Here is a 20,826-nt window from a genome sequence, read left to right as displayed (position 1 = left end):
CAGCAGTTGAGCTTTATGTGGTGGTTATGAAGATGGGTTAGTAAAATCAGATCCAGCAGTTGAGCTTTGTGGGCGGTTATGAAGATGAGTTAGAAACAGTGAGAACCCCGAGTTGAGTAGGTGGGGGTGTGTGGAAATGAGTTAGGAAAGACAGAGTTGAGTTTTTGACAGTGTTAGTGGGAAAATGAGTAATAAGTTGTGTAGGGTTAGATAAGTCCTGTCCTATCATGTCAGCCAGCTGGGAAAGATCTGACAAATTAAGATGGAGTAGTGAAGGGTCAGATAAGTTTAGTGCAGTCAGTAAGTTAAGAAAAGTTAGTGGAGTTTCATAATAGAAGAGAACAGTCGAGTAGTCCGTTATCGGAAGGCAAGGGTATGCAAATAAGTCAGTCCGTCGTCGGAAGGCAAGGGTAGTGGCCCGTATGCAGATGAATGAAGTGTAAGGAGAATAAGCCTGTCCGTCGTCTAAAGGCAAGGGTAGTAGCCCGTATGCAAACGACTGAAGTGTATGGAGAAATAAACCTATCCGTTATAGGAAGGTAGTGAAAGTGGCCAGCGTGAAAATAAGTAGTGTAAGGAGAAAAATAACCCTAGTCGACCATCTGAAGGCAGTGATAAAGGCAAGGCACAGATAAGTGAGCTGAGAAGATAAAGTTGTAATTCCTAGTCCGCCAGAATAGCTGAACCGAAGGTTAAGTAGCAGTATCGAAGACGAGTCCATAAAATTCCTAAAAGACACAATGATGCCATATCTAGACGTAGACTACAGACCATGGAGAAACTTGAAGTTGTGAGATGAATGCAGTTGGTAAACGATGATGCCATTCCCAGACAAGGAGCTGAAGGCCCCAAAACGGAGAAATCCGATTCGTAAAATTAAGTAAGTGACTAGATATATATAGTATTCTCCCTCACAAATAAAGGACTATTGGAACTCTAATATCAGATTAGTATAATGTTTAGAAAGATGTTAAGGGAAGGATGTACAAAGATATATACATAAATATAGAGATAAGTCAGATGATAGTTTTGGGTTTTGATTAATTTATAATTAGACATATATAGAAAGGCAAAGGAGAGAAATTTGATATTTGTTATTAGTTATTGTCTAACATATAGGTATAAGATATTTTGGAAGGCAAGGGTAGAGAAATACAGAGAAAGAAATAGCCTTATGAATGTAGCTAACACTTGGGACCAGCATTAGTCCAGAAATTGATGTCAAATGTACTATCTGTCTTGATTAGAGAAAGTTGTGAAATTATATTCCCCAAGACAAAATGGGGCACTAATTAAATTAGAAATTAAGAGTGAAATTCCTAAATCAATTTATAAGGTAAGAATAAGATCTACATAAGAGAAAGAGTGTGAACTAAACCTCTTAAGTAATTATTGTTCATGTGTGGAGAAAGAAGAAACTAAAATAAGTTTATGTAATGACATTGACTGAGTTGTATTGAAGTGGATAACCTTGTTTAGAGTAAAACCGCTGTATTTAATTGCCATATATAATTGTTTAACACATAGACAAATTTGAGAAATAATAATATGTGCTTGAGAGTTGTAAATTTTTATTGTGTATATAAGTGTAAATAAAGTGTTATGTTATATATTAATGTGCGTGTTGTTTGTCATTCTTGAACACTCAGCCTGTCCGAGGGGAATTATAAATAATTAAGAAGTTCCCTTGAATCTGGAATTCTTCTGTAAAGTAAAGTCAGATGTGTAAGTGGGGAAATTAAAATAAGGTGGACAACAACTCTTATAAGGGAACAAATAAAACAAAATAAAAGCAAAATAATAAATAAAAATAAATTAAAACAATATAAAAAATATAAAATCATCATTTTTTTTATTTCACCCCCCACAGATTGTCCTTATAGTTGTTCATATTGAGGATCAAAATGAACAACTATAAAAGCAGTCCCAGAAGGCAGTTTCATGACTGTTTAACGGTTACTGAAACTCTATTTGATTATTTGCATAATTTCAGTTTGCTTAACAAAATGTTAGTCTGAATGTAAACTCAAGTCAGTTAACTTTTGTCCACAAGTGAATGCAAGAAGCTGTTTAAAGGAAAAACGAGAGCGGTCCTCAGAATCAACTTGATACGGTTTTTTTTTTTTTTTTTTTTTTTTATCATTTAACCCCATCTTGTGTTCTTGGGTCTAGTAACATCTCTATCTACGTACGTATTCTTATGAATTAGATACGACTTCGTTCACACACATTCCTTTATGGATTAAGTATTTTCGCCTACTTATTTTCAGGCCTTTTGATTTAAAACTTGTTTCTTTCTCTCGATATTGGAATAAGTTTAAAATAAATGACATTGACCACGTGTACGTCCACCATATACGAAAATGATTTTGGCCTTCATGAATCCTTACTTTATAGGAATTTAATTAGGATACGGGCCACGCAAGAGGTTAAATTAAGGAACTACTACCTGATCATATTTCGCTGGCTTTCGAGAGGATGAAATTGTAGATCATGTTATAGCGAGGAAACTCCGGAGTCATAAACCTACAAGATTGGACAACTGTGTGCAGGTTTATTGGACCATGGAAAAGCTAATGTTCATGTCAACCAAAAACCGCAAAAAAAGTATATAAAGAAGTAGGACAGTGGACTAAACGTAAGACGTGGAGAGTTCTTGCACAGACTGCAGATTTTAAAGAATGGATTATACGTGTTTTGAGGAGAATTCAAGAGATTTCAGAGGCTTTAGATTCGAACGCAGGTCATTTCCACACAGGGGGAGGAGGATGGCGATTATATTTAACTGTGCAACCAGCTAGTGATTTATGGATTCTTATCTTATCTCTTTAGTTCATCGAACAGCTGAATGCAGTATAAACAAATAAATACTTCTTTCAGTTAAATATTGAATTCTTTTCCTTACTTTCCTATGTTAATTACTTAAGTCTTCGTTTTTCCAGCAGTTTTTTTTTTCTAAATTTATGTCTAATCATTCTAAAAGTAAGGAAATTCTTTAAACGAGGATTTAGTTTAATGAATCTAATATATGACGTTAATCGTTTAAGAAAGCTTTTAAAGTGGACAGAAACATTTGAACTTTAATTTTTTTCAAAAGCATTTTAAGTGCAACTAATCGACTTAATTCCAAAGGTTTCACGAAATAATGTATTCATAATCCATAATGGATTCTACAATGCAGCTGTAACGCTAAAGATCCTTAACTATTTCATTATCTAAAAGCGAGGAAACAGCTGCAAGGCTATTTAAAATAGGTAAACTTTTGCTATTGCCCAATGCTTTAACAGAAACATTTCCCGCAAAAGAATATCTTAACTTTTATTGTTATCTTTTTTAAGAGAAATGTACTTCCAGCAATGGATCGCCATTCATTGAAGAGCTGCTTTGGAGCATAAGTTCAATAAAAGTTGAGCACGTGAAAGTTAACCTACCTTGTGTTCCAAGAATCCTCCAACGGTGTTGCAAAACATCTTTGCACGAAGGTAAAAGCAACTACGATGCAGAAGGAACGGAGGAGTACAGAATTCATCATGCTGAGGAAACTAGGAATAAATGAAAATGTAGAAATTATTTAATGATCATTCATACTATACTTTTAATATATTTAAACAATATTAAATACAGGCAATCCCTGTAAAACACGGTACTTCTACAACACGGTTTCTCTCTTAACACGATTGATAATTTGCTGGAATCCTCGCATAACATGGTATTTTTGAGCTTTTGTGCGAGGAAAACCCTGCCATGTTGTTGGATATAATTTTTCAACGTTTTCCATTCTTTTTTAGTGAATCCCCCCCTGTTGGCTCGCTAGTCGTTATACAAAAAAAAGTATTGGGAAATCCCCGTATTTTATATTGTGTTCGGAAATAGGTTCTGTGCTATTGAACTTGTTCTTGTTTGAGGCCATTAAAAATTGACTTCGAAGCGTGCAGTTAGTGACTTAAGATTTTTGTAAGGTTATTTTGGTTTTTATTTGATCGTTTATAGATTTTTCCGGTTATGTATTACTAAATTTTGTTCTTAAGATCCGTATTGAAATAATTTTTGTTGTGAATTAAATTCCACCCTAAATTAAGCCTAAGGAACTTATGCATAATTTGGGTAACTGCCGATTTGTTTAAAAATGGTTTCTAAATTGTTTTGTGCCAGCTGTGGAAAACTATTTAAAGAGGAAAAATCTAGATTTCAAAGTTTTATTGCTATTGGATAACGCGGCAGGCCATCCAAAAGATTTAAGTCAACCAAACGTTTAAGTAATGTTCCTACCACGTAATACAACTTCTTTAATTCAGTCATTAGATCAAGGCATTATATCTACCTTTAAAACTCATTACACCAGAAAATCGTTACAATGGATTGATGAAGGCATGGAAACGTTTTTCAGTTATGGACGGACTGCATTGGAATCATAGCTTTATCGCTCAAAGAAGTAAAACCGTCAACATCATATGCGTGTTGGAAAAAGTCAGTTCATTAGGGAAATACGGTTGAACCGGCAGAAAACGGAATCGGTGAGATAGAACTTGCTAAGTCGGTAGGAAGGGAAGGTTTTGATGATACGACAACTGAAGACATTCAAGAATTACTGGTAGAAAAAGAAACTTGCGAAGCGGATTTGGTGGAAATGGCATCGAAGGTAAATCAATTCAGAGGATGACAGCGCAGATTAAAATTCTGAAGTGCCAAATTTTACACTAAAAAAGCATAAAAGCATTACACTAAAGGAAGGCATGAACTTAGCCCAGCAATTATAATCTTATTTCTGAATGCAGATCCTTCGACTGAAAGGAGAAAGTCCAAAAGGGAGCTTCAGAAATGCTTAGCTCCATACCAACAAATTTACAAAGATCTATCAAGCAAATACCTCCGACAGGACCTGACGAACTTAGATTTCAAATTAGTGGACAAATATCTAAAGTTTTGCCAACTGGCCAGTTTCTGCTCAGTTAGTAAAACTTTCATAATAGTAACGAAACGAAAGTAAATTAAGTTCATTGTACATGTTCTGGGTTGAAATTACTTGTGAGTAAATTAAGTTCATTGTACATGTTCTGGGCTGAAATTACTTGTGAGAAGGGCAGATTTTACTTAAATTCGGTTTATTGCCGATATCAACATGAAGTTTATCCTTATGTTGAGAATAGAGGTTTTGGATATGCTGACTGCAAATAAGTTGTTCGCGGTGGATTCGAAATGTACACTCGTTCAACTCTAGGCGTTATGGTAGCAGTGAAAACAGGTGGAAAAATGAAAGGAATTGCATTACAAATACAGTACGTCCTCTTTAGTTAAGGAGGATGGGCCATATCTTCACTTATTTCTCAGTTCAGAATCAATTAGCATTGCTGTCTCCTGATCTCTTGAATAAAGTGGTCAACTGGAAAGCATGTGAGGAGTTAGTAACTAGCATGACATAGTTCTTGTGGAATTTGCAGAATCTCAAGGAATGTCAGTAATGAACACTTTTTTCAAGAAACGGGTGAACAGAAAGTGGACATGGAAGAGTCCAAATGGATTAACAACTAATGAAATCGACTTCATCCTCACTAACAGAAGATATATTGTGAATGATGTTACCGTCCTGAATAAGGTAAATGTTGGAAGTGATCACAGAATGGTAAGATGTACACTTGATATAGATGTAGGAAAGGAAAGGAAAAAACTGACTCGAGTAGATAATACAAAGGTCTTTGAAATAACAGAGGAGGAGAAAAAGCAGTATGTACTGGAACTGAAGAACAAGTTTGAGCTTCTGCAAACTGCTCAGGACCAAGATATCGACGAGGAATATTACAACTTTCTGAAAGTGATAAAGCCCAAGAAACCTATAGGGAAACAGAAATCCAAAGAAGAAAAAATTAGTCAAGAAACACTTGTCATGATGAACCAAAGACGACAAATGAAGAGCAAGAAAAACACTGACAGGGAGAAAATTGAGTATACTGAGTTATGCAAAGCCATTAGAAAGAGACTCAGAGAGGACATAAGAAGATTTAACACAAGAAAAGTAGAACAAGCATTAAGGGAAAACAAAGGATTTAAATCAGCAGCCATGAGCAGTAATACAGAAAGACAAATGATACTGAAACTGAAGAATAGCGATGGTGTACTTATAAACAGCAGAGAAGGCATAATTCAAATAGCAGAAGACTACTATAGAGAATTATACAAGGAGCGAGGGAATGATACCAGCAGTGGGGAAGATGGATTGCAAAGTAGCAACACATACGACATACCCGATATCCTTCCTGATGAGGTAGAACATGCATTGAAGAAAATGAAGAATCGGAAAGCCCCGGGGGAAGATGAAGTTACTGTAGAGTTGTTAAAATTGGGAGGAAGAGACATAACACAAAAACTGGCAAGGCTCTTCACAAAGTGCATTAGAAAAGGTGTGATGCCTAAGCAGTGGAATAATGCAATCATAGTTTTGCTGCATAAGAAAGGAGATAAATCAGAAATTAGAAATTATAGACCAATTATCTTGTTATCGCATATCTACAAGTTGTTCACAAGGGTCATTACTAACAGATTAGAAAGAATACTTGATGAGAATCAACCGAAAGAGCAAGCTGGCTTTAGGACAGGATTCTCAACTATGGATCACCTTCACGTAATATCACAGCTAATGGAGAAAGCAAATGAATATAAACACCATTATGCCTGGCATTTGTGGATTATGAAAAGGCATTTGACTCCATACAGCATAAGGCAATGTTTGGGGCACTGGAAAGAAAAGGCATAGATACTCCATATATTATGATTTTGAAGAAAATATATGAGAGTGCTACATCCTTTATTAGACTAGACAAAGACAGTAGGAAATTTAAAATCGAGAAAGGAGTTCGACAAGGAGACACAATATCTCCGAAGCTGTTTACTGCTGCCCTTGAGGAAGCTTTCAAAAGATTAGACTGGTCGCAGAAAGGAGTCAATGTGAACGGAGAGTACCTAAACCATTTACGATTTGCAGATGACATTGTGGTCATAAGCCACGATCCCAAAGAATTAGAGGAAAATCTTAATCAGTTATGCACAGTTAGTAAGGATTTTGGACTAAAAATGAATATGGCTAAAACAAAAGTAATGATGAACAAGTATGCCACGGAAAGGGAAATAATGATTGAAGGAGCAGTAATTGAAAAGGTGGAGTCATACACTTATCTGGGACAAGTTATTAGCTGTAATAATGATAAATGGCTGGAAGTCAAGAGAAGAATAAATTTTGGATGGATAGCATTCAGGAAATATAGTCACATACTGAAGAGCAATATCCCAGTTTGTCTGAAACGTAAAATAATGAATCAATGTATACTCCCCACCATGACTTATGGAAGCGAAACTTGGGCACTCACCAAAAGAATGGAAGAGAAGCTAAGAACTACACAGCGAAGAATGGAACGAATTATATTGGGAATCAGACTGTTAGATAAGAAGAGAAACACATGGATTAGGCAGCAAACTCAAGTAAAGGACATTCTTATCAAAACTAAAGAACTAAAATGGTCTTGGGCAGGACACATAGCTAGAAGACATGATGACAGATGGACTAAGAAAATAACAGAATGGTACCCAAGAGGAGCTAGAAGAAAACCTGGAAGACAAACGGCGGAGATGGATAGATGAAATTCATGAGTTTTTGAGTAGTAAATGGATGGCCAGTGCTCAAAACAGAAGGAACTGGAAAGTTGCTGGAGAGGCCTTCATCCTGCAGTGGATTGAAAATGGCTGATGATGATGACATAGTTCGAAGTAAAAGATCATATTAATGACAGAATTATGATGGATTTCTGCCTTGATTGAGAGCCTTTGAAATCTCAATGAAAACATATATACTCAGATAGTGAAGTCATTCAAATGAGAAAGAAAGTTAAATTATCCAGATAAGACTGGTAGGAAATAGGGAGATTCTCCAAGCAATGAATAATTTAAAACAAAAAATATATAGTTAAAACACTAACAAGTTAACTTGGTTCGATTTCTGAAATATTATGAGGCTGAAAATTACAATCACTTTATAAATTTCAAGAAATGAAACAAATTTAAAACTCGTTGGTTTTTAGTCACAGTATATTGAACCATTGTATATAATATGTGAGGGATATTATACACGATGTGAATATCTGTACGATTTGTAAGTTGTACTGGCTGAAAAACTTATAATCCGAAACATTAATCCAATCCATCATAATTCGCTCAAAAGTATCCCACCTAATTAATATAAAATCTATTTTTATTATGCAGCTCCAATTGAAGAGATCTTACGAAATTCTTCAAATCTGTGGGAGAATTCGAATAAGGGCCCTCTGTAACTAATAGTCCTGTCGTTGTTGTATTTGGATTCTGGAGCATTAGACTAAGGCATGTTGCTGCGTGAATATTTCTTTAAATCGCTTGTGTTCTGAGGTTTGCTTTCTGTTTCAGGAAGAAAAACCAGGGATAAAAATCATGCTACCCTCTCCTGGGGCCGAATAATTCAGCCAAATTTGTGAAAAAGGCCCATAAAAATTCCTCACGTGATCGAGGGCCCCGAGCACAGGTTTAAGTTCTAAAAATATCAAATTCTTAGCTTATATAGATACTTTGGAAGTATTAAAGAAAATATTCGTACTATTATCGGTACTCTGGGTTTGTAAGAATATTTAAGGGTGCCTTAAGAGTCATTAAAGAAAAGATGACAGTTGAATTAGTAGCTGTAATGTGTGGCCTAATTTTCGGAATATCAAACACAGGGTTACTAGAAACGTATTTTTATGTGATTTCACCTCCTAAAATTAATCGAGATTAAACAGTCGAAATTTATGACTAAAAATGTGGATTAAAGCATAGTTACAATCAATATGTAATTTGAAGCATAATAGATTAACTGACAATATTAGTGAATCGAAACGTGTCAGTTTAAGAAATGAAAATGGTACTCCTCAAAATAGTAGAAGTAGACTCCACAACTGGGTAAGACTGAAATCCAATGGCTTATCATAGATATCTTTACTTAAACTGAATGATTATAATCCAATTTTACAAGTACATTCAGTTTATATTTGTTGCTATGGTTCTATTTAGTATGGTCAGTAATTGCTAAACCTGAGGCACCTATTTATACGCCTCTACAAAGTTTGCATCCCTATCTTTAGGAGCTGAATGTTTATTATGCTCCGTAGGAATATGTTAATGAAAACAAGAATTTAATTTCACCCAAATTTTTGGGGAAGGTCCCTTCCCCAAATTTTTGAGAAGGGACCATCCCCACACTCCAAAAACACGCCCAGAGAAACACAATAAATAATTGATCAATTAAAACTGGGATGAAAAATTACTTAATGGAAGGCAACACAATAAGAATATATCGAAACAAGTTTTGTTTCAAGAATAAACAATCAAAAATTGAAACTAGCCAACATTCGAAATAAAAAATAAGTTAAGTATCACAAAATACACACGACACCTTTGTTTTTTCCGAGTTACTGAAAAAAAAGTAGCTTTAAAGAGCAAGAGAATCTCACACTCACTGCCAGCCCGGAAATCGATAACAGTGGGATGTAGGAAATCATTATAAACAACTGGAAGCTGAACCTTCTCAAGATAATGAATCTGATCTTGGGGATACGCTGAGGAAAAAGAAAATGACCAGTGCCCTATTACGGTGACAATCTCGAGTGTAACTCAGTGAACTTAATTCGAAGAATGTTAAAAAAATACCAGATTAATTTCTTCACAGAGTTTTAATAACTCAATATTTTGTGTTTAAATATATTTTTTTTCAATAGGCTTCGTTTTTTGCATTACTATTTCATTTTTTGACCGAATAAAAGTAATTAAAGATGTCAGGTTTGTAAGAAAATTAATTTTTAGGATTAATGGTATACATGTTGAAAGGAACTTCAATAACGAACTTTGAATTCAAATCCTTTTATCGAACCGACGCCGACACAATTCACAGAAGTGTCAAAGAACAGATGTCACTTCACGTAGTTCCCTTTAATCATTCTAGTTTGCTCTAATTAATTATGTCTTTCTTAGCTGCAGTAAGTAGTTACTATTTCTTCCTAAATTACTCTCCCGGATAATAAAGGATCATATTTTATCAGGCTGTAACAAAATTTTCTCGCCTGCACGCTTTAAAATTCTCAAGTGCATCTCTTTGGATGGAGGATACTTTGTTTTAAACAAGCTTTTTTTCTTCTGTTTGTGATAAACGTAACAAAGGTAAAGGTAGAATCACTAGAGCAAGCTGGGGATGGGTGCTGTAATCCTAGATAAGTTTTTTTTGACAAATCTTATTCTTGATTTTTCCGCATACAAAGACATTAAATTTAATTAAAACAGGAAGATTTAAATCTTGCATGCAAATTACATAAGATTAGTCTTCGTAAAAAAATAACCCTTAAGACATTTTCGCTAAAAATAAATTATAAATTAAAACTAATATGTCCTAAAATAAAATTTAATTAATTAAAGATAATGAATCTTAGTGTGGCCATTTCAGTACTTTTTCCCCGGTTTAAAGTGAATTCTAAAACCTTGCATTTTAACAGAAATTATATGCATCCGTGTCTTCGCTTACAAAGAATTAGTTGCATCAAGTTTGTTTCTCATTCTACCATTTCTGACTGCGAGCAGTTTCTGTTTGGTAATCAAACTCATTTCAAGTCTCTTAAGAAACGACCTAGCTAGCCGGTTTCTTTGCTGCCTCAATAAATTTCTGCGTTGTCCTATTTCCTCTTGTGTGCGTGTTTCCAATTATATCCAGAAGAGGTCTTCAGGAATCTATTGGAAAGAATTTCTGCTTACTTGCCATTCTATTCAGGAAAATAAAAGTGGTTATATGGACCACTGAACCTTATCGTTAGCTACAGAAAGGAGGCATAAGCAGAAAGAAATAGCATGATATTTAATAATTGGAAGTACTATATTTTTGGACTGTATTACCTATTTCTCTTCTGTAAAAATACGTAAAATTTATATACTTCTGATAGTCCGAAAGTTCAATCCAATACCTAAATTAAAGTTTTTTTTTCGTATGCACTCTCAACAATCAGAACTTTCAGTTTCAGGGTATGTCCATCGACCCGATCTCGACTCTTCAAAGTCGCTCTTGCTTTTCAGTAATGATTACATTAGAAAGGTCTTTGTTTTCAAACTAGCTGTAATACAGGAAGACGGAAGGAAAATCCATACATATTGAGTTCACCCTTCATTTATAAGCGTTTCTAGACCTCTGCTCGTTAAAATCGTTAGCTTTAGAGATTTATGTAGGTAACTAATACCATCAATATGAGGGGATATCAAAAAGCTTTCCCCTGACCATGTTTTACTATTCCAGGAGGTTGAGATTTGGAACTTATATTACTCCTCCTCTATGTAGTTACCGCACAAAGCGACACGTTTCTACAATCTTTTATGTCACTTCCTTATTCCATTTTCTCATAAGGTCTAACTTTACTCTTGAAAATATAGGCTTCTGTCGCAGAAATTACCTCTGCATTGCCAAAAGAATACTTTCCACGCAAATATGATTTCAACTGTGGAAAGAGAAAGAAGGTGTGAAGCTAGGTGAATAAGATGGGTGTGACAAGATATAAAGTTCTGACTCAGACAAAGATCAGTGATATGTTTGCTGCATGTAATTGCTTCAATAAGTAATGTGCATTGAAGGTGGTACCCTTCTCCAGGTAATGTGTGGGAATAATGCCTATCTCATCCCAGAAAACTGACAGCAACACCTATACTGCAGATGGCTGCACTGTGGGCTTTTTAGGAGTTGGTGATATTGGATGTTTCCATTGTTTCGAAACCTACTTTGTTTATGGGTCAAAGTGATGTGTCCACGAATTATCCAGTAGGTCAACAATCTGGGAAAAAATGGTCGGGATTGCTGACACATGGTGATCAGTTCAGCAGATCATATCTATCTCTTCTCTTTCGACAAGCGAACAATCCGTGCTGAGACTTTACTCATATTAAAATCATTGTGAATGATGCACTACACTGATCCAAAGCTTATCCAGGTCTCAGCAGCTATCTCTGCTTAATTCTTATTCACCAGTAATTGAGGATCAGCTGTTCAATTCTTTTCACAAATTCAGCAGTTTGAGATGTGGATGGCTGCTCACTTCTTTCCCCATCATGAACGCCCTCCCGGAAACTTTTGCTGAAACGTTGAAAGTTTTGTTCTAACTCATCAAAACTAACATGAGATGGAACTCGTAGAATCGTTTTGTAATACAGGGTCCCATAAGTCAGTTTACCAAGGAAAACAGGCTTCATGTAGCCGGGTAGTGAAGCATGAGAGTGCAGAAGCATACGCGTCTCAATGAACTGTGGTTCAAGCCCTCATAACTGTTGAAAACCATTAACAATTTCATTCATTGCTAAATTAATTGTAAACTCCTCCGACCTTGCAGGGTTATAAACAAGTAAATTGGCGAAAACAGTTTGGGTAGTTCATTTAATTGTCATAGAACTCGTTGTTGAAGGCAGTCACAATTTGAGATATAACCAAAACGATGCCAATTTAACTAATTAATTCAACTACTTTGGTAGATAGCTATGTTAAAATGATGCATTTGCACTAATCTACATGTTTTTCATAGAAAGGTAATGTAAATACTTGATGTTAATAACGTAATCTTGGCATGAAATTGACTATAATGATTTAAATTGACTTAAAGATTTAAATTGTGAATTTAAACCTTTAAAATTCCTTCAAGATGGCAGGTATCGTTTTTAGTTTCATTTTTTCATGTGGCAGAAATTATTCGGCCTTGGGCAAGAATTAAACATGCATACCTCCCAGAAATTCTGGTGTTTCATCCAGATAAATAGGTAAACTAACCACCGCACATCGTAATTTACTGACAACTCAATGATTCGTGGTAGCTTAATTTGTTTTGGCTTCTAAACAGACGCCTCCGTAGCCAGGTGGGAAGGAGCAACAGTGCGTAGCACACGCTTCTTGATTAGACCGGAGTTCGAGTCCGTCACCACCAAATATGGAGGATGCGGAAAGGTCAGAGAATGACCACCGCATATCCCGGAGCAATATGGCCTTAGTTGTTAATGCTCCTAAAAACAAAACAAACAAGCTTCTAAACAGACTATACCAGTAAAATACTGAAAGTCTGAAATGAGAAATGTAAAGGTCCTCTTTCTACTTCAGAGAGTAGGTTTTCAGGTAACCTTCTGTTCAGATAGAACTGAAAACGAATTTCTCAGCAAGTACCGCTAATTAACATGAAAACTACATGCCTTTTATGCTTGTGATTCGTAAAGAATAGCGAAATCTTAAAAAACGATACTCATCTTGAATTCATCTGCGATGGCTTACTTAGGCAGGGTGGTTAATATTTAGGTTGAATTGTTAAATTAAATAAAATTAAAAGGGAGGAAGTAGGTAAGTGCTGACTGAGTTAAAATAGGCGCAAGGAGACAGAAGCGTACACATCCGATCCTTGGTTGTCATTGACGTAAAGAAGCAAAAGAATAATTGAAAACTAATATGGTGAATATGGTGAAGCCAATAGCCGTTACGGGGACTTTCGTTGGTTAAAACGTCTTCAATTGGCAATGTATGGAGAGAGAACGTGCATGGTAATTAAAAATTAAGTTATACTCTCCTGATGTCTTTTTTGACATGGGGGAACTTTAATCGCGAGAGGTTCCAAATTGGGGAAAGATTGAAGGAGAGTTTAGAATTTTGAGGTTTGAGTGGTGTCGGTACCATTCAATAGCTAGGCCTTCATATTGAAGTATTCTGTATGATGGAAATGGCAGAGTTAATGGCATGAGACTATGAAAATGATAATATGCACAGATGTTGGATGTTTTGATGAGCCAAATTTGGTAGGGGTACTTCCGATGTAACATGTGTTACAGTTTGGTTGACAATTAATGAGGTATATTATATTATTGAGGTCGCTTGTAGGATATTTGTGTGTGTCTTTATAGGCGCTGAAGACGGATCCTAATTTGTTGTAGGTGGAAAAAACAAGGGAGATATCAGTGTCGTTAAATAGACGGCAGAACTGTCCTACAAGTTCATTGTGGTAAGGGAGGACTATGCGGATGTTTGTTTTATTATTGGCTTTGGTTGGATTGTTAAGTTTAATTTTATTTTTAGCGATGGAGATTGTGTTTAAAATAAGTTGATGGGGGTAACCTCTGGATATAAATTTGTCGGTGAGATATTGGATCTCGTTGTAAAGGTCGGTTGGTAAGGAGCTGTATTTTAGTGCATTGTAAATTTGATTAAATAAAACTACTTTTTTAGTGTTTGGGGGGGGGGGGGTGATGGGAAGCAAAATGTAAGTATTTGCCAGTGTTTGTATTTTTTCTGAAAATTTTCGTATTTAATTTTGTGTCTGTTATATAGATAGTGAGATTGAGGAAATTTATCTGTTTGTTTTATCCAATTTCAAGGGTGAATTTAAGTCTGTCGTGTATAGAGTTGTTTTATGAAGAGGTTATCAATGATGGATCTGTTGCCTATTACAAGAATGTCGTCGGCGTAACGCATGTATAGTTTTAGTTCAGGGGGAAAGGGGTGTAGAATTTGGCTCTCAATGGCGGCTAGGTATATTTCGGACAATGGGGCTGAAATGCCTAGGCCCATTGGTAAGCCAAATATTTGATTCTGAAAATGAAATACGAAAATATTCAGGAAAAATACAAACACCGGCAAATACCTACATTTGGCTAAAAAAGCAGTTTTATATAATCAAATTCACAATGCACTAAAGTACAGCTCCTTACCAACCGACGTTTACAACGAGATCCAATATCTCACCGACAAATTTATATCCAGAGGTTACCCCCACCAACTTATTTTAAACACAATCTCCATCGCTAAAAATAAAATTTAAACTTAACAATCCAACCAAAGCCAATAATAAAACAAACATCCGCACAGTCCTCCCTTACCACAATGAACTTGTAGGACAGTTCCGCCGTCTATTTAACGACACTGATATCTCCCTTGTTTTTTCCACCTACAACAAATTAGGATCCTTCTTCAGCGCCTATAAAGACACACACAAATATCCTACAAGCGACCTCAATAATATAATATACCTCATTAATTGTCAACCAAACTGTACCACATGTTACATCGGAAATGCTACCCAAATTTGGCTCATCAAAAACATCCAACACCCGTGCATATTATCATTTCCATAGTCTCATGTCTAACCAATCTGTTACAGATCTTACAATTCATGCCCAGACTCACAACCGCAACCCCCTCATTGACTCTGCCATTTCCATCATAAAACTAAAATCCAGCTACAAAATACTTCAATATGAAGCCCTGGCTATTGAATAGTACCGGCACCACTCAAAATTCTAAATTCCAAACACTCCTTCAATCTTTCCCCAGTTTGGAACCTCTCGCGATTAAAGTTCCAACATGTCAAAAAAGGCATCACGAGAGTATAATTTAATGTTTAAATACCACGCGCGTTCGCTCTTCACACATTGCCAACTGAAGACATTTTAACCAACGAAAGTCCTCGTAACGACTATTGGCTTCACCATATTCACCTAGTTAGTTTTCAATTATTCTTTTGCTTCTTTACTTCAATGACAACCAAGGATAGGATGTGTACGCTTCTGTCTCCTTGCGCTTATTTTAACTCAGTCAACACTTACCTACTTCCTCTCTTTTTAATTTTATTTAATTTAACAATTCAACCAATTAACCACGTTGCCTGAGTAAGCCATCGCAGATTAATTTAAGGTGAGTACCGTTTTTTAAGATTTCGCTATTCTTTACTAGTCTATTAACGCGGTACTTGAAGATCTCTAAAACTTCGCATTGCTTGTGATTCTAAATGCCTTTTATGGCCAAATTCAAATTTTCCAGAGTTGAATATAAAAATATTCAACTCTGGAAAATTGCTGAGAAATTCCTAGAGGTAAGATCTTATAAAGGGAAGTCATCAGCGTTGGTGGAGTGTGAAAATAGTTTCAATTGCCTTGTGCCCGGAAACGTGAAAAAGAAGAAAAGTTTCATATGGAAAAGCAAAAAAAAAAGATATCTGCAAAGGAGTCCAGTGATGAAATAGGGCCTTGTCAGTAATTTACAGCTTCATCGACCAACTGAAACCGTCATTTTGGCTGCATCCACAAGTAGTAAGAAGTTCTTTGCTGAGCGTATAAAATTCCAATGAATGCTTTGCTATATCATTAAAATTAAGCTTCGTCGTGAGGGGAGTAACTTGTTTAGATTACTGACAAGGGCCTTAGGGCATAAATGTGTCATGTATCAAGATTTCTTATGTTCTAACACCAGTTTGCATTGGTGGAATTTAAAATCAAACGAGAAGTATCAAATCTCTGCCGAACACTCCCTAGCGAGTATGCCTGCTATGTTTCTCGTCGGTTTTTAGTATGTGGAATTGAAAAACTATGGTTTTTCATTCCAGTAACTGAAAACTGGTTTGATTCGTTTTCTGGCAGCCAACTTTTATATCCAATACTGTATGCGTGTGTGTCATTTAAAGAATCACGAGTTTTTGAAATATTAGTTTCCATATACTTTTTCAATAGGGAGAAGAAATCGTAGTTAAAGTTAAATTCAGGCCTTATTAAACCGACTTTTTAACTAGACTCTATCCAAAAGACAGTTTAATGATTCCTCAATTTGAAATCTCACTCCATATCACAATGATGCTTAGTATCTGCTGCGTGACACGTTTCTACAGATAAATTCCTGGATGCTCCAATAAATTAGAATTGTAATTCCACTCCTTTCTTCCAAACCAATCTTAAGCTCTGCTTCAGCTAGCTAACATCTAATTACAATTCTACTCTAAACGCGCAAAACTGATATTTCCTCTTTTAAATTATCATATCTACTTGTATTCTTTTAAATAATCTTCCTTCGTGTGCAGTATATATCTTGCGAACTAAATTCACCAGATTTTCAGTAAAACATCAGTATGGATCTTTTGTCTTATCAATCTTTGACCTACACATCGGGGTATTGTCAGCGATATACAGGAATTTTGCTAGTAGGGGAAAGGATGTAGAGTTGCTTGAGCGAGTACAGAGAAGGGCAACAAGATTGGTAAGGGGAACGGAGGGGGTCCTCTTACCAAAAAAGGCTTAACTTCTGCAAATTGCAGCATCTGGAGACTAGGAACCTTCGAGGTGAACTGATTGAAGTGTATAAGACCTTGAACGAGTGAGCAAGCTCAATGCTGATTGGATTCTTCCTCTTGCTCAGATTACGATCCTGAGGGGGGCCTAAATTCAAATTGAAGAAAGACAGTTATAGAATAGATTTGCGGAAATTTTCATTTAGCCAGCGGGTGGTTGATTGCTGGAATAAACTTCCTTCTGTTGCTCTGGGAGGTGATAAATTCAAGGAAACGTCCAGTTCCTCCTTTTTTTTTTTAATTGCAATATTGTGTTAACGATATCAATAAAGAATTAATATAGTGATTTAAATATTACTCATTGGTCTAAGGAATTAGATAATAGTTAAATAAGTAGCAGTTTATTATAATAACAGCAATTATTGTATATGCGGTTTTAATTAATAAACAGTTAAAGACAATTTTAGAATTTTCAGTTTGTTTTCAGATAAGAGATGAAGGACATTCTGTGAATCAGTTCCTTTATTTAGTATTTTCTGGATGTTCTTTTTTTATTAATAAGGATAAATCCAATTAAATGCACTTACCAAACTTCTTTGAACTGTTTTTTCATCTCACCCTTTGTGTTTTCAGCTCCGGCTGGTAAAAGAACAATAATCAAAGTATTCTGTGCGGAATTAAAATTGTTCTCTCTCTACTTCCCTTTGTACCGTCACCTCTTTTTTTTTCAATAGCAGATGAAATTTCATTCTCCAGAGGCAGACAAATCAGATTCTGCTGTACGTGTGGACTCTCTAAAGATGAAATTTGAACAATTTTCTTGTCCGATTGTTAGCCATTTCTCTTTTAATTTTCTCTTCGTATTGAGCAAAAACTTCTGCTGATTTGAATGCTTCCATAGCAACTTGAATAGGACAGAATAAATCATCAGTAAGGGATTTTTTTTTCCTGCCGTAGTCTTATTTCTAGCTTTCTGAAACGTCTCTTCAAAGATAAGTTTTAAATAATAAAATTTCGGCAGTCTTGATTTGTAAATAAGATTCTAATTACAAAGATTTCAGATGTCCAATTTTTAGTAACAGTGATCTGATTAAGGATGCCTCAACTTTGAAAGACATCATTCCAAAATCAGAAATTTAAGACTCTGTATATTTCATTTAATCCCTGGATATTCATATTGAGAGGAATCTACTTTAATTATTGCAGATATTTTTTTCTTTATGAAAAAATGTGTACTTTATTTGTGACTGAACTGAGGCATCTTGTTTATCTGCAGTTTGTTTTTTATACGTAAATTTCACCCTATTATATAAAAGAATGCTTAATTTTGTGATGCGAGTATACATACTTTTTTGAAATACTTTTGACGAGAAAACTTGGTTATTCGATTCAGAATGTCGCATTTTTAACTCGCGACTCCTTCGACAAGTTTCCTACAGTGACAGTAATTAGTGAATTGCAATGGGGAATTCACTTTCAGTTAACGAGATGAAAAGGATCTCACCTCGAGGGGCACCTGCAAGGGATCCAGCTTCCAATTTAAAGATAATTCGGAAGTAATTTTTCGAAACTATAAAAATTGACGTTTCAACCACTTTCGTTTCACAAAAGAATCTTATTCTGAAGGTAAACAGACGGGAACTTTTAGAATTCTAACACTTTCAGCAAAAGGGAAACAGCCAATAATAATTATCCTTTAGATCTACCGCTTCTCTTACTGCGAGATTTCCTCAATGATAATTAAATGTGCTAATTCAGATTGAAGGTCAAGTAAATATGGTTCTTAATATTCAGCACACGTCCTGTTTGCATTTTATTATATTGTGAAGTACTATTCTTATAGAAAATACCTTCTATATTTGATATAATAATCGATAAAGTGTGTATTTGTGCAACTCTGCGTGTTTATTTTAGAATTAGTAATAGCTTACGCTCCGTTACAACTAAACCAATACAGTTTCAGTGTATTGAATTTAATGCCTGTTTTGCTGGATGAAAAACTGGCGTTTCGGGGAGGGAGGAATCTGTGAAACTTGCTCCCGAGTCAAACTAACCGAGTTTACTGTTTGAAAAAAGCCCATTAATTTCTCAGCTTCCTTCATGACCAATTCTACCCGAGTATTTTTTGCACACGATGTGAAAGGTCAGCGATTGTACCACTGTGCTACTTGTTGGGATGCGCAACCTAATCAAAAATTTTTAAATATCACGCTACTATGATACAGTGAACTGCAGGCCATTTTTTGACAGAATGGCAGTGTAATTATTTCTTAGTATACCAAGTCAAACAGCTGTATGATTGTTCCGTAGACTTTAAGTCAGAAAAATGGACGTTGCTGAAGTTTCATATTTCCATTTTGAAATCATACTTTCATGGTCTTTGAATACTGGAGATTACTAGGAATACTGATGTCAGTAGTTTTGAATTCATATTGGTCTGCATTACCAAAAGGCTTATCGTGACTAATGGCATAACTGATGTGCTTCTAAGCCCAACCACAAGAGGGGGAAATATGGAAATTTAACTACGCTTAACTCGCTGAATTAATATAACTTCTGCTCTACATTTATTTCGTCTGCTCTCATTCGCTGGCAATAGAAGATACGAATACGTATTTCCTGAAAATAACTTATTATAATTCAACTCCAATGATTGAAAACTTTTCTCACCCTGGACTTGGTAGGAGAAGTGTAGGTTCGATTTTCTTTCGCATAGGAATATTTTTTTATGTGGGTGCTTTTCATATAGTTACCAAATTACACGGTCTTGGGCAAAAGTTGCACGAATATTTTCCTCGGAAAAAATCGGATTTTTCATATTGCAAAACAGTCGAACTGACCAATACAATACGCGAAATTTAGAGACGTATACACTGGGATCTCATAGCCTTAATTTCCTCCCTCGCCATAAATTCTAAAAACAAATATGATGTTATAACAAAACTACTGAGAATGTGTATTCAAAGTAAATAACATGAACAACTCAACGGCAGCATAAGTTCAAGGTTGTGATTATAATTGAGGCAGTGGAAGTAGGATTCCCCCTCCTATTCCTAGCTTATCAGGCGTCATCAAGATCTTTTCGGGCCGTGTTCAGATATAATATATGATAAACCACAGGCATCACGCGAACTATTACGCTATGAACAAATTAATCAATATGAAACTCCAACCAATCAACTAAGAGTTCTTCCAGCGTAAACAGTTACAAATAAGCACTAATAATTTTCGATCCAACTTTATTTAAACATTTATATCAGTTCGTTTAATTTATCCGTCAAAAGAATCAAGGAATAATTAGAAGGAGAAATAAAAAGAAAACCATGCCAACGTCAGATTTACTCACGTATGCCCTAACTAATTAAACTCTTCAGAAACTGTTTTATTCGTTACGCTTCTATTTAAACAGTTATAGTGGTGGTGCCCAAAATGTCGAGTTTACAGTGTCAGTTAAGCATTTACGAAACGCTTCAATTACTTAATCTCGTATTTAAAAATTAACTCGTTAAGTTCTGGTTAATATCATAAACTCGATTCTAGGTTGAGACTTTTCGAATGACACTTGATTTATCTTTGTAGATGCAAAACCTCGAGGCCAATATCGTGAACAAACACACATTGAAGAACGGCTTTGATAATGACTAACGGATTGGATTATAACCAAACAGCAGACCTCAGTTAGCTTCAAACGAAACTAAGTGATTTAACTAGGATCATAAGAGGGTTT

At 35.4% G+C, this 20,826-nt stretch overlaps 1 protein-coding gene across 1 annotated transcript in view; it reads right to left on the bottom strand.

The window, feature by feature from the left end:
* Positions 1-20,826, bottom strand: part of LOC150077517 (diuretic hormone class 2-like) — an 87,144-nt gene that overhangs the window by 14,004 nt on the left and 52,314 nt on the right. Inside the window, exon 2 of the mRNA XM_090386432.1 lies at positions 3,432-3,542. Within this exon, the coding sequence (XP_090242558.1) occupies positions 3,432-3,532 (101 nt within the window). The 5' untranslated portion in view covers positions 3,533-3,542. The remainder of the gene's footprint in view (positions 1-3,431; positions 3,543-20,826) is intronic.

Source organism: Mastigoproctus giganteus, chromosome 12 (genome assembly GCF_048544385.1).
Source record: "Mastigoproctus giganteus isolate SK-2022 chromosome 12, ASM4854438v1, whole genome shotgun sequence".
In the NCBI taxonomy this organism is placed as follows: Eukaryota; Metazoa; Arthropoda; class Arachnida; order Uropygi; family Thelyphonidae; genus Mastigoproctus; species Mastigoproctus giganteus.
This window is presented reverse-complemented; position numbering and strand designations above follow the sequence as displayed.